A 14,032-nucleotide genomic window follows, 5' to 3' on the forward strand; every position below is an offset into this window, starting at 1 on the left:
ATAAAATGGCGATATGAGCAAATACAGCCAGCTGACGGAGAAATCCGACTGGGAACGAGTTTAGGCGAGCGGTCAATTACTCTGTTGTAGTCGCCATTTTATCGGAAAATTATCGGTGATCGGTTGATCGTGATTTAACACGGTTTATAACGCGGCCTTCCTAATTTTTCTCGAATTAGACAGGCACCTCTTCAAAAAAGTCGGATCAGCGATCTTCCTTTAAACCCCTTGCGAAGCCCAAATGGCTTGCCTGAACACCCTCAAACAGGAGATCAAAACCCTCGAGTCTGTCTTCCCCAAGAGCCATGAGAGGTTTCAAATAATGTCCGCGAGTGTGGACGAACTCAGTTGCAGGTTCGTGGGAAAAAATGGAAAGAAGTACGAAATTCACGCCAATATCACAGTAAGTTTTTTACACTTTCTTTTTTACACTTTGTTTCGTGGGATTTTCTCCTGCGACAAGTCACAGTCGTCAAATCTCAAATGACAAATGATGTTTATTTATTATTTATATTTATTTATTACCAATTCTTTTGTTACTCCCATCGTTTATATGTTTTTCTGATACTGTCTTTATAGTTAACAATCTTGTGCGAAATTTTTTAATGTTTTGACGATTCTTCGTTTTTCTCCCTGTTTTATGGCAAATATATGATTGAATATTAATTCTCCCTATCGAAGAAAACGTTTTTCTCTTTAAAGTCAAATGATCTTTCACTTTGCAAAATTGTCGTTAAAATTTATTTTTAAATTCTCTTTTCATTTGGAATTGTCTTTTTTATTAAGAATATTGTAATTTTTTTTACGAATTAGTTTTTTTTTTAATTATTAGTTCATTGTTAACAATAATGATTGTTTTCAAATAGATTTGTTCAGTGTCGTGAAAAAAAAGTTGTGGATTAATATTAAAGAGAGACAAAGACATTTCGGAAGTTTTGATTTTCATTGTTTAGATTTCTGCGTGTGACAAGTGAAAATTGATATTTTCTTTTAGATTTAGTATTTGTCCTTAATATTCATATATGTCAACAATTATTATATTGTGGTAGGTTCAAAAACGCGATTTAATTTAAGAAGAAAGTAATTTAAAAATTTGACAATTTTTTTAATGAAACTAAATTAATAAATTTTTTTTTAAACGAACGATAATTTGATCGTAATTGAAAAAATGAGAAAGTAAGTTTACATTTCCTTTCAATCATTTCATAATACCAATTAAATACGATGTTTAAAATTTATTTTTAATGACACGTTCAATTAACACGATACACGGAAAACAAAGTGATTTAGATAAGGTGACAGTTCGTTTGAATTTTTTTTTTTTTGCTTATATATAGTAAAAAATTAATTCTCATCGGTGTTTCGAAAATCTACTTCCGTATTTTCAGGCCACGGATTTTACAACTTTTTCGACTTATTCCGACTTTTTTTTTAAAATGAAATTTTTGATTCAAATATTTTTTCAAATATTTCTATTTCAATTTTAAATTTATTTTACAAAATAATTTTGAAAAAATGTTTTGAAAAATGTGAAAAATTTAAGGTTGCGAAATCGCGTAATAATTTTTTTAAAAATCCTATATTTGATTAATAATATAACAAAAAAACGAAGCTGAAGTACACAACGTTTATGATAAACGATTTTCAAAGAAATAATTTTTTAAAATGAAAAATGCTATAATTTTTTGCCTAAAAAATATTTCTTTTAGTTTTCATTAATCAACAAATTATGAAAAAATATTTTTTAGGCAAAAAATTATAAAAATTTTTACTTTAAAAAATTATTTCTTTAAAAATCGTTTATCATAAACGTTGCGTACTTCAGCTTCGTACAAAAATAAAATAAAATTTGTTCAATAATATTTTGGTCAAAGAACTTATAAATTTTTTAAGTTTCAAATTTTAAATAAAAAAAATATTATTATTAAATTATTCTTACTAAGAAATTATTAAAAAAAAAATTTTGAATTTAATTTCACTTGAATCATGATTTAAATCAAAAAGTGTTTAATATTAAAATTTTTAAACATTTTTTAAAAGATTTAATATATTTTTTACATTCAATTTTGTATATTTTAAGTTTTAAAATTAATTAATGTCCAAGAGGTTGTCAACGCCATTTTATTTTTTCAAAAAATCAATTTTTGTGCTAAATTGTGCTGCAAATATCTCGAAAAGTACGAATTTTCGTAAAAAATGTTTAAGATAAAAGTTGTTCGAAACAAAAAGATGTACATCTTTGAAACCAAAAATTTGGGCCCGGAGCCCAATCTTGGTCCCTAGAATGAAAAAAAATGGTTTTCTTTAATGAGATCACTAATTTTCAGTATCAAATTCGTAATCCCCATGAAATTCTGCGTTCAGACATGTGGTATAAGTGCCCAAAATATTGGGTCCCAAATTTTTCTACAGATATATAAATTTTAAAAAATCTCATCTTGGAGGGATTTTGAGATCACAGGATTAGAAATTGGAAGCTAATTTTCAAATTTTGCATAGAGCCCAATGTGAGGCTCACAGTAAAAAAATAAAACAGTAAATAAATAAATAAAACCCATTAATTTTCAGACTCGAATTCGTAATCTCCATGAATTTCTGGGTTTAGACTTGTAGTAAAAATGACGAAAATATTGGGACCAATGTGTGGGATTAGGCCCAACATTTTTCGTTAAATAAATAAAATTAAAAAGTTACATCTTTAAGGGTTTTTGGGGTCACAGGATTAGAAATTCGAAGCTAATTTTCAAATTGGACACAAAGCCCAATGTAAGATTCTGTAGCCCAATGTGAGTTCCCAATATTTTTGGAATTTGTACCACAAGTCTAAGTCCAAAATTTCATAACGATTACGAAATAGAACGAAACTAAATTTTTTACTGTGGGTCTCACATTGGGCGGCGGAATCTTACATTGGACTCTATGCCCAATTTGAAAATTAGCTTCCAATTTCTAATCCTGTGATCTCAAAATCCCTCCAAGATGCGATTATTTAAAATTTATTTATCTGTAGAAAAATTTTGTACCCAATATTTTGGGCACTTATACCACATGTCTGAACGCAGAATTTCATGAAGATTACGAATTTCATACTGAAAATAAGTGATCTCATTTAAGAAAACAACTTTTTTCATTGTAGAGCCCAACATTGGGCTCCGGGTCCAATTTTTTGGTTTCAAACATGTACATCTTTTTGTTTAGAACAACTTTTATCTTAATCATTTTTTACGAAAATTCGTACTTTTCGAGATATTTGCAAGTTTCCATACTTTTGAAACACCCTGTATATGATTCCATATAGGATCCTTTATAAAACCGTTATGAAATCCTAGGTCCACATAGGAATCCACATAGAATTCCATGTAAAATCATATATGAAATTCGGACACGATTTGGTGTATGATTTCATGTAGGAATTTATGATGTTGTTTCTACATTGAAATCTATATGAATTCCTACATTATTTCCTATAATTTTTCTGGCATATTATTTTTGTCAATTTTCTTCATAATTAAGGGGCGGGGGTATGATATTTAATTTTTTTTTGCATTTTTTTTATTTTTTTAAATGAATGTAAAATATTTCAAGAATATTAGGTAAAAATTTCAAGCCGATCGGAGCAGAATTGTCGAAGTTATGAGCATTTGAGCATTCAAGTATCGGTTGCTCCGCGCTCTGTGTTTTCGTATATTTTGAATTTAGTTTTTGTTTAACCTTTTGCGGACATTTCTGAATGTTTTCTGATGTCGTTGATGTTGTATGTATAAGTTTTGGTGTCGCTGATTACGAATCTGAAGTCAGATCCATTTTTTTACGAGGCGCCTAAAGAGATTTACTGCCACTCGTTCAATTTGCAATATTTTTCAATGAGAATTTAGGAAAATATACTTCAAATTCCGTCATGTATGAAGGAATACATGTAAAATCATATGTAAGAATGCACATAAAATCCTATATTAAAACTTGTATGTAAGATTTTATATGAGGAAATTTTTAGAATTTTATATGATATTTTTTATAAGATTTGATGTGAGTTAATTATGAAGGAAATGGACAAAAATAATATGCCAGAAAAATTATAGGACATAATGTAGGAATTCACATAGATTTTAATGTAGAAACAACATAATAAATTCCTACATGAAATCATACACCAAATCGTGTCCGAATTTCATATATGATTTTACATGAAATTCTATGTGGATTCCTATGTGGACCTATGGATTTCAAAACGGTTTTATAAAGGATCCTATATGGAATCATATATAGGTTCTTATGTGGCGATTTTCAATAGGGCAGAATTTGTTGAACATTTTTGGACCACATTATCAATTTTTTTTTCTAACAGTGAACTGGTTAAAATAAGATTATTTTGTCAAACGTTTTTGTAAATTTTATAATAGTTTTCTGTTGCCTTAAGCTTACACAAAATCAAAAAACACAACAAAAATTGATTTTCAAAAATTTTGACATTGTCGATTTTAGGGTTAAAAATATTGTTTTTGAGTAATAAAATTGCAATTTCTTTTGAATTTACACAATTTTTCAAAAAATTTTTTTGAGCTTATTTTTATGCTAGCAGTGAAAATTACATCACAAAAATTGATTTTCAAAAATTTTAATATTTGTCTATTCTAGGATTTAAAATATTATATTTAAGTATTAAAACTTTGTTTTTTTGAAAAAAAAAATTTTTTAAATATTTTTTGTCGATTTTGTTGGTGTTGCATTACTACTTGCACAATGATTTGATTGTAATTAAAAATAATCATAAATTTTGAGCGTTAAACTGTTTCTTTTTAAATTTTGAACTCTAATTTTAATTTTTTCAAAAAATTTTTGCAGCACAAATTAGCACAAAAATGGTTTTTTTGAAAAAATAAAATATGGCGTTGCCAACTTCTCGGCTGTAAGACTACTTCTTGGATAATTTTAATTTAAAATTATTATATAAATTCTAATTTATTCTAAAAAAAATAATAGTTATTTAAACTTTATTACGGAATTATTGACTTTTTAAAAATAAACAAGTTAAAAATTTGATAAAAATATAAATCCAAAAAATCAGAATTAAAGAAATTATATTTGTTTGATTTTTTTTTTAAATCATATTTATCAGGGTTTCAATGGTTTAAATCAAAATGTTATTTACTTTTAAATAATGATTTCAATCAAAAAAGTTTTCTACATAAAAATGTTTTGAATATACACTACATTTTCATAAATATCTCGAATACTATAATAGTTACAGTAGAGTCTCGATTATCTGAGCTTCGGTTATCCGAGATTCCGTATTATCCGAGGCACCGAAGACGAGGTGCATGCTCGGATAATACGGAAAAACTCGGATAAAATGGATGGAACCGATATGCATTAACAATAATTATACCCAGAAGTTAATCTACGTTCATTAGATTTCAATTTTTATATACATTTGTGATTAATTTTCTTTGTAGCACATTAAATACATAAAAAAATGATTAAAATTTTTGAATTTTAGGTATTTATTCCGTTTTATCCGAGTTTTCGCTTATCCGCGGTGCCTCTTCCCCACATTACCTCGGATAATCGAGATTCTACTGTAAATGGATAATTTTTTTTTAATTGTAGGTCTCATTGGCGAACAAATAATGAGAGTACTTTGAGTCATATTAATAAAGATTAACTATTAGTTTTTTGCTTTTTAAAATTTTTGAAAAATCGTTTTTTGCCCATAACTTTTAAAAAAATGAATTTACACTAATAGATATATTTATCTCAAGTTTTTTGGAGTTTTTCAAGACGCATCTTTTGACCTATTAGCGAATATTCTACTGTTATTTTATTCAGAGTTATTAACATTTTGAAATTGAAAAATTTTGAAAAACCTGCCTTTTTTGCATTATTTGTGACAGTCCCCGAGAGAAGGGACCTTAGCTCACCAAAACGAATTTCACAGGGCAAGCGTTTGAAGAAGAAGCAGAAACGCGGAACTCGAAGAGTGGGGCGGAACTTCTGAAAAGTTCCCCCACCACACTAACACAACGTTGTGTTTCTGTATACGTGAGTTTCGTCTACTTCGTGTATCTTCGGGTCTCACGTACGCGAAGCTCACGTACGCGAGAGTATAGTTGTGTAAGTAAAGTAGTGGGGCTGATTTCTTGAGTGCCACAATCCGCCTCGAAATGCGCTTGACATACCCATCTTCAAAATGTTATTGTGTCAAAAGCAATTATCCTAATCAGTTTTTGACTTTTGCATGTGAAAAAGCAATTCAAAATCTATCATTTACCATATAAAACTCAATATTGACCTCTGGTGAGCTAAGGTCCCTTCTCTCGGGGACTGTCACATTTGTTAAAAAATCTTTATGTAACTGTAAAATTATTATGAACAACATGGGCAATATTTAAAAACGAATCATTTGACCTATTATTGAACCTTTTATTATAAAATATTTCGAAGTTATTGATCTTAAAAATCTATCTCTGCAAACATCTAAAAAATACAACTTAACACTTTTTTAAATTTATTATAATACTAAATAAGTTATCATAAATTGATCACAAAAAATCTCCATGAGGAAGCAAAGTGTTCATCAAATAAACACAAAAAGTTCATACTCCCTGGCGATTTTGATTTACCGAAAGTTAACCCAGCTGGGTTAAGTTTCGGTTAATTTTAGAATATCTTTTGATTTTTTCAAGAAAGACTTGATAAATCGACTTAATATGAAGGAAAATTTGCATTTTGAGGGTTAAATGGATGTTTATAGAGTTGATTCTTATCAAAATTACAATAAATAATGTAATAATGATTTATTAAAGATAAATTTTGGCCTATAAATTCTCATCTAGTATTCAATATACTTTTTTCAAACTTTACATTAATCAATATAATCTAAACAAAAAATAGGTTTATATATTTATAAAGAAATGCAAAGTACATTAAGATTAAGAGAAAAATTCGTTTGCATTTAATTATCGCCCTACAAAAACGGCACTGAACGTTAAAATGATAAACACTGATTTTAAAAGGTCGGTAATCCTGGAAGTACCCCTTCCACAAAAAAAATTTTATATATGCCAACATTTAGGGCTCAATTAGAGCTAATTTACTACCACATGCAAAAATTTAGGGCCCTTTACCTATTTAAAATAACCCTTGGTACTGATAGCTTGAAGTCAAGGTGGAAGTACCACACTATAGAACCTAAATATTTTTCAAAATTTCTTCCATAGGAATTTAGGGCTCTCAACTGGGACTATTTAAAATTTTCAAAAACCACCCCTACGTACAAAAAAACATCCCCAATTATTTAAACTCGATTTAATCAAACAATAATCATATAGGAATTAAGAGCTAAATTAGGGTTCTTCAATATGTAGCACTAAATTGACTTATTAAAACTGCACCTCCAACCACCCCAGCCAAGTAACTGATAGATAGTCAACCACAAAAACTACCCTCAACTAGTTAAAACTCAATATTTTCAAAAACAAACACATACGCATTTAAGGCTAATTTAGGGCTTTAAAATATAATTAAATTGGTTATATTCAAAAATGATACACCAACTTCAAAAACTGCCACGAAAGAGTTTAAACTTAATTTTTTTAATAAACAAATACTTAAGAAGTTAGGGCTAATTTAGGGCTCATAAGTGGAATTACTTTTGGAATTAGTGGATCATTTTTGAACATCTAAGTCAGTGATATTTAAGAACGCTATGTTAGCCCTAAATTTCTAAGTACTTGTTTTTTGAAAAATTAAGTTTAAAATACTCAAGGATAGTTTTTGAAATTAGTGAATCATTTTTGAACATCTAATGTAGTTTTTTAAAGGTTTTTTAAGGGCCCTAAATTTTGGCACGTGGTACTAAATTAGCCCTAAATGTTGGGATATATAAAAAATTTTTTTGTGGAAGTGGTACTTCCAGGATTACCGACCTCTCTAGAAATGTAGTTCCATCCTTAAAAAATCGGACAAGTGCGAGTTACACTCGCAGTAAAACCGAGGGTTCCGTACCCCTAATCCTAAAATTTGTTGTGGAGTGGAGGTCTTTCTTCTATCATTTATTTATTTTCAATATCATAAGTTTTTAAAAATTTTTTAATTTTTTTATCATTTAACATTTTCAATTTTATGATTTTTTTTAGATTTCACCAAATAATAAAAATATCAACAAATAAAAAATGTCAAAAGATAAAAAAAATAGCAAATGGTAAAAAAAAGAAAATGGCAAATTATAAAGAATGGCAAAACACTACAAAAAATATAGCAAGCACAATGGGAGTTCTCGCTATATTTTTTTTGTAATCTATACGCAAAAATACGTAAAAGTGTATGAATTTGAAACTCTTTAGATAAAATATTCTTCGTTTTTGGGGAGAAATCATGATTTTTATCGAAAATTATCAGTTTTTCCTTGAAAACACTATGATAATTAACTCCAATCGTTCTCGCTATATTTTTTTGTAATCTACACGTAAAAATACGTAAAAAAGTATAAATTTGGATCCCTTAGGATAAAATTTTCTTCTTTTTTTATTCGAAAAATCCATGATTTTTTCTAAAAATAGGAGTTTTTCTTAAAAACAATATGAACATTAACTCCAATTGTGCTCGCTATATTTTTCCTGTAATCTACACGCAAAAATACGCACGTACACGGAAAGAAAAAATCTAAAGAATATTTTAAACTTGTATTGAAAAGTTGGACGAAAGTGGATAATTGTAATATTTATTTGATTTCCTAACGTTTCTTTTAAGATTTTTAATCAATTTTATTATGTGTATGATAAAATGTTTGAGACGTATTAAGAAAATTGTAGCTAATAATTATTATTATACAATGAAGGAAATACTTTTAAGAGTACTAAAATTAATATTATACTTTACGAAACTATCATTATACAGAACCTAAACTTTTTTAATACTTATATGAGAAAGATGATTCTGGATAAATTTCCTATACACGTTTAAAAAAATTATCATACTGTTTAAAAGACTTTGTAGAATTGCGCATGCGTCAGTTTTATTCTAAATGAAAAATATCATTGACTACTATGCAAGCTCTTTCAGCGTGCGTTATGTAGTTAGTTGGTTAGGGTTGCGATCTATCAGTTTTAGGGTGTGCGTTCAATTCCCAGCGTTCGAAAATTTTCTGTTAGGTAGACGATTATTAAGTAAAAATAACCGTTAGCGATTATAATGTATATAAGTGGTGAAAAAAGAACAAATTGTGGATGTAATATCAAGATATATGGTGCTTCAATGATCTAAAATTGCAAAATATTTTTTTTTAATAAATTTAATGTATGGAAAAAATTACTATACTGTCTTAAAAATGTTTCAATGAATATGAAGATTTAATATTTTATACATAGATTTCGTATTTTAATACAGTATTATAATTTATTTAATATCAATCAAAACTTCAATCATATTAATCTTTATTTTCTTTAGACTTTATTATAAGTTATTTCTCTGTTAATTTAAGATACAATATAAAATTTTTCTTTAGAATGCCACTTTCATCCAACATTTTAATACTCAGTATTAAAATATTTTTTAGACTTTTTCTTTCCGTGTATACTAAATATTAACTGCCTTCGTTAAATATTGTGTGCGCTAGGAGGATTAATCGCTTTTTTTCAAAATTTTTGATTTTTCCTTGACAACGCTATGTAAATTAATCCGAATCATGTTCGCTATATTTTTCCTGTAATTTTCACGTAAAAATACATTAGTGTACCAAATTTGAGCTCTCTATGTAAAAAGATGTGGCAACCAGGGGGGGGGTACATAGTCATTTTTAGGGATTTTTCGTAAAAATTCATGGTTTTTCCTTGACAACGCTATGATAATTAATTCCTATGAGATTCGCTATTTTTCCTGTAATCTACACGCCAAAGTACATATGTATACCAAATTTCAGCCCTCTAGATAAATTCGTGTGGCCGCTAGGGGGGGGGGGTACATGCCTTGCTTCACTAGTCTCATTAATAGGGTTCCCCCTTCGGGTACGGAACCCTAAAAAAGAGTGAAAATTATTCGCATTTCACAACAAAGTGTACTTTAGGGTTTTTGGGGTTGCTGAATTCAAATTTGACATCAAATTTACAAAATTTATTTTTTTTAAATAGGCGGATCAGAAATGGTGACAGACAAAATTTAAAAAAGTTTCGATTTTCCTGAATCTTGCAACTTAGGGGTTTTTGGGGTCGTTGAATTTAAAGTTGACATCTATATATTTTTTTAAATAACATTTTTCACTTTAATTCTGTTAACAAAATATACTACAAATATAATAAGAGAACATTAAATGTTTTAAAAAAATTGTTGTAGTATGATGAATCGTTTGCATGTATTCAAGCGCATCTTGAAAATTTTTCGGTGAACTTTGCATTTTGGGGATATGCACTGAATATTTTTTTGGTATTATTTTTCCATTTAATTTTTTTTTCATTTTCCATACGTAAAAAGAGTAAAAGACCACAATATCATGTCTTGGAAGAATTTTGTTTTTAAGTCAAATTGTTTTGGAAAATCTGTTGTCTTATGTAAAATCCAATTGCCTACACGTTTAGAAAATTTTACTGTACTCTTTTCTCGACTCTCAATAAACCAGCAAATCCGGTTTATTATTTGTGGTGGAATATTTACATTTATCGAATCTAAACACAAAAATAATTCATTTACAAAATCGACAACCAATAATGTCCAATGATTTCTGCAAAATACGGTAATAACCCAAACTGGATAATTAAATAAGCTGTATTATATAACGTTGTTCTATATTTTTATACGGCTACAATTTTATATTAAAAAATAGAATATTTCTTATTTTAGTTTAAATAATATTTTAAGTGAAGCTACAGTTTTATCTGTAAGTGCAGGTTCGTCTGTTTACTCTATTTCGAAAATTAAAGAAGACAAATAGTGATTGCCTTTTTGTTTTTGCCCTCGAATGTTAAACTTTAAACTTATTTGTAAAGTTATTTAATTCTTCTCCTAATTTTTTACCGATATTTCGAAGTTTGACACCCTTCTCTTAACACCAAAAGCTCTCTTATCTCCGTTTTCATCTTGCGGATTGATTTTGAACATAATTCTGAAATAAAAGAAACTTATTTTTAATGTGGTTTACGAAATCATGTCTACAATATTTGAGTTTTGTTTGCATATCTTAGAATTAAAAATAATGAAAATTTATATTACCTCTAAATAAATTCTAGTATTTTGGATAAGTTTGTAGGGTAGGAATATCCAAAACAATAATACGAAACAAAAGTAATATATAATCCTTCCAACACATCTATTGTTTGTATCATATTTTGTTTTTCTATGCATACATAGCATTTAGCTGATTCGTTGTACAAGCACTCTCCTGTAATCAAAAAATAGTATGGTTTATAATATAATCTCCATATTTATGCTTGTAATGTAATGTAATATTTATAATATTATCAAAATTTTCATTCAACAGAATTTTAGTAATTCGAATTACTTAATGTCAGAATTTTTAATCTATCGGATCTCCATGTATCAGAATTTTTATTTACACGAACTGTTATTTGATAGAAAAGCTAAAAGAGCGAATTTTCATTTGATAGAAATTACAAATGGCCGAACAAACAAACGTCAGAAAGATTTCGGCGCAGTTTTTAAAATAGACCAATCAGAAATTATTAAGAAAATTGTGATTGGTCTATTTTAAAATTGGCGCCAAAATCTTTCTGACGTTTGTTTGTTCGGCCATTTGTAATTTCTATCAAATAAAAATTTGCTCTTTTAGCCTTTCTATTAAATAATAATTTGTGTAAATAAAAATACGGCACCTTAAAATTATGTTAAATAAAATTTGGTTTACAAAAAAAGAAATTTATTTTATGTAAATATATAGATACATATGCCATGGGCTTAGACCATGGTTTAATTTGTAGCTTGCTGATATTCTTTATACAGTTTCTTTGTATTTACTTTGATGTTGTTCAAACAAACCACTTTTGTAAGTTGTTATAATATTAGGAAGCTGAGAGATATAATAGGTATTGAGGGTACAAGAGCGCATTGTCTACATACATTGTTGTGATGTTGGTCCTCAGGTATTTGTCACCGATAATTTGGGAAGATTTTATTATGCCTTAATAGAATAGAGGAACCTTCAGTCATAAAATTTGAGGGAATACCCAAGGTGTTTAGAGGCGAGTTTGAGACAATTATTCTTGGTAGAACTTACTTTTAAGTGGTAGAATAACAAAATTTTTCGTGACAAAGTTTGAGGAGAAATAATATTAAAAAAATATTTTAAAGAATAAAAATTTATTAGTTAAGACATTATTTATGTGGTAACAATTATTTATAAATGGCAATGATTTATTAGGCCAGTATTTCTTTTAACATAACTGAAAAGTTTATTAAATAAACAACGTTACGGTAACAGCCGTTACCCTTATCAAGTTTACATAAATAAGTTGCTAAAAATAATAACAGATTTCAAAATTAGTAATATAGTGCAAAAATTATTCATTTTGTTTTATATTAAGTGTAGAAAAAGCCGTACTCAATTTAAAAAATTGTAAATATGTTATTTTCTTTTATTTTACATTTAAATTAGAGAGGTTATGTTTTTTTATCTCTTTTAATTTTCTTTTTTTACTATACAATAATTTTAACAATTGACATTGTAAAAATACTAAATTAAGAGATGAAAAAACATAACCTCCTTAATTTAAATACAAAATAAAAGAAAATAATTTATTTACAATTTTATAACGTAAATACAGCTTTTTCTACATTTAATATAAAACAAAATAAATAGTTTTTGCACTATATTACTAATTTAAAAATCTTATTATTTTTAGCAACTTATTTATGTTAACTTTATAAGGGTAACGACTGTTACCTAAACGTTGTTTATTTAATAAACTTTTTAATTGTGTTAAAAGAAATACTGGCCTAATAAATCATTACTATTTTTAAAAAATTTATTATAATCCTAAATTTTATATTTTTTTATGATAATTGTAATGAAAAATTAAATATATAATAAGGGAATCCAAGTGACGCTTTAAATGAGTTATTGAAAAAGGACTCCCATTTATATATCCATACACTTATGTGAAGGAATTAATAAAAATCAACGAAATCAGAATAGAAATAATTTGGTTAAAATGTACTAAACAAATTACATAGTTTATCTAATTAAATATTATTAACTATTATAAATTTTCTTATTATCTAGTACAAGTCAAACATTTTTACAAAATACAATACAAAAAAACTTACCTTTGAAATATTTGTTATTAAACTACTTATTTAAGGGCTTCAAATAATAGATTTAAAAATAAACTTCACTCCCGAACAGTAGTATCCTGAGAAGATACTTACGCAAAAAGAACTCACATTAAACTAATGAGACTCACTAAACACAAGCGAGTTTAGGTAGTTGATGGATCCAGGTATCATCTATTACTAGGATAAATAATTTGTAAGGGTATCTTTCAGCCATTACTTGACAATTTCAAGTAACTGAACTTGGATTTTCAATAACAGATTTGAATTTTCAATAAAAAAATTTGAAATTTTAATAACAGATTTGAATTTTTAGTATAAAATTTGAATTTTCAATAACAGATTTGAATTTTTCGATTTTTCAATAACTCTATCTGTATTTTTAATTATAAGTTCATGAAATTTTATATCAAGTTCTTGAATTTTCAATTTATCTTAAGTTGTATTAAAACTTAATTACGTGAGTTATTGAAAAGTTGTTTAATTTTCAGTTTTTTTCTAATAGTGTACGCAACGTTTATGATAAACGATTATTAAAGAAATAATTTTTTAAAATAAAAAATTCTATAATTTTTTATAATTTGTTGATTAATAAAAACTATAAGAAGTATTTTTTAGGCAAAAAATTATAGAATTATAATAATTATACAGGCAATCCCCGCAACCTGCATAATTCGCAACTTGACCATTTCGTATTCTCGCAACCTGACTAATAAGAGTGTTAGTTCTCGTGCGCGAACAGTGCTGTATATTTCGG

General features: G+C 27.3%; 1 protein-coding gene across 1 annotated transcript in view; it reads left to right on the forward strand.

Annotated features, from left to right (window-relative positions):
- LOC127285823 (ubiquitin-conjugating enzyme E2 Q2) overlaps positions 1 to 14,032 on the forward strand; it is a 33,490-nt gene continuing 19,458 nt past the window's right edge. Inside the window, exon 1 of the mRNA XM_051312010.1 lies at positions 1 to 403. Within this exon, the coding sequence (XP_051167967.1) occupies positions 242 to 403 (162 nt within the window). The 5' untranslated portion in view covers positions 1 to 241. The remainder of the gene's footprint in view (positions 404 to 14,032) is intronic.

This window comes from Leptopilina boulardi, unplaced genomic scaffold, assembly GCF_019393585.1.
Source record: "Leptopilina boulardi isolate dan_hultmark-lab unplaced genomic scaffold, ZJU_Lbou_2.1 LbouV2_341, whole genome shotgun sequence".
Classification (NCBI taxonomy): Eukaryota; Metazoa; Arthropoda; class Insecta; order Hymenoptera; family Figitidae; genus Leptopilina; species Leptopilina boulardi.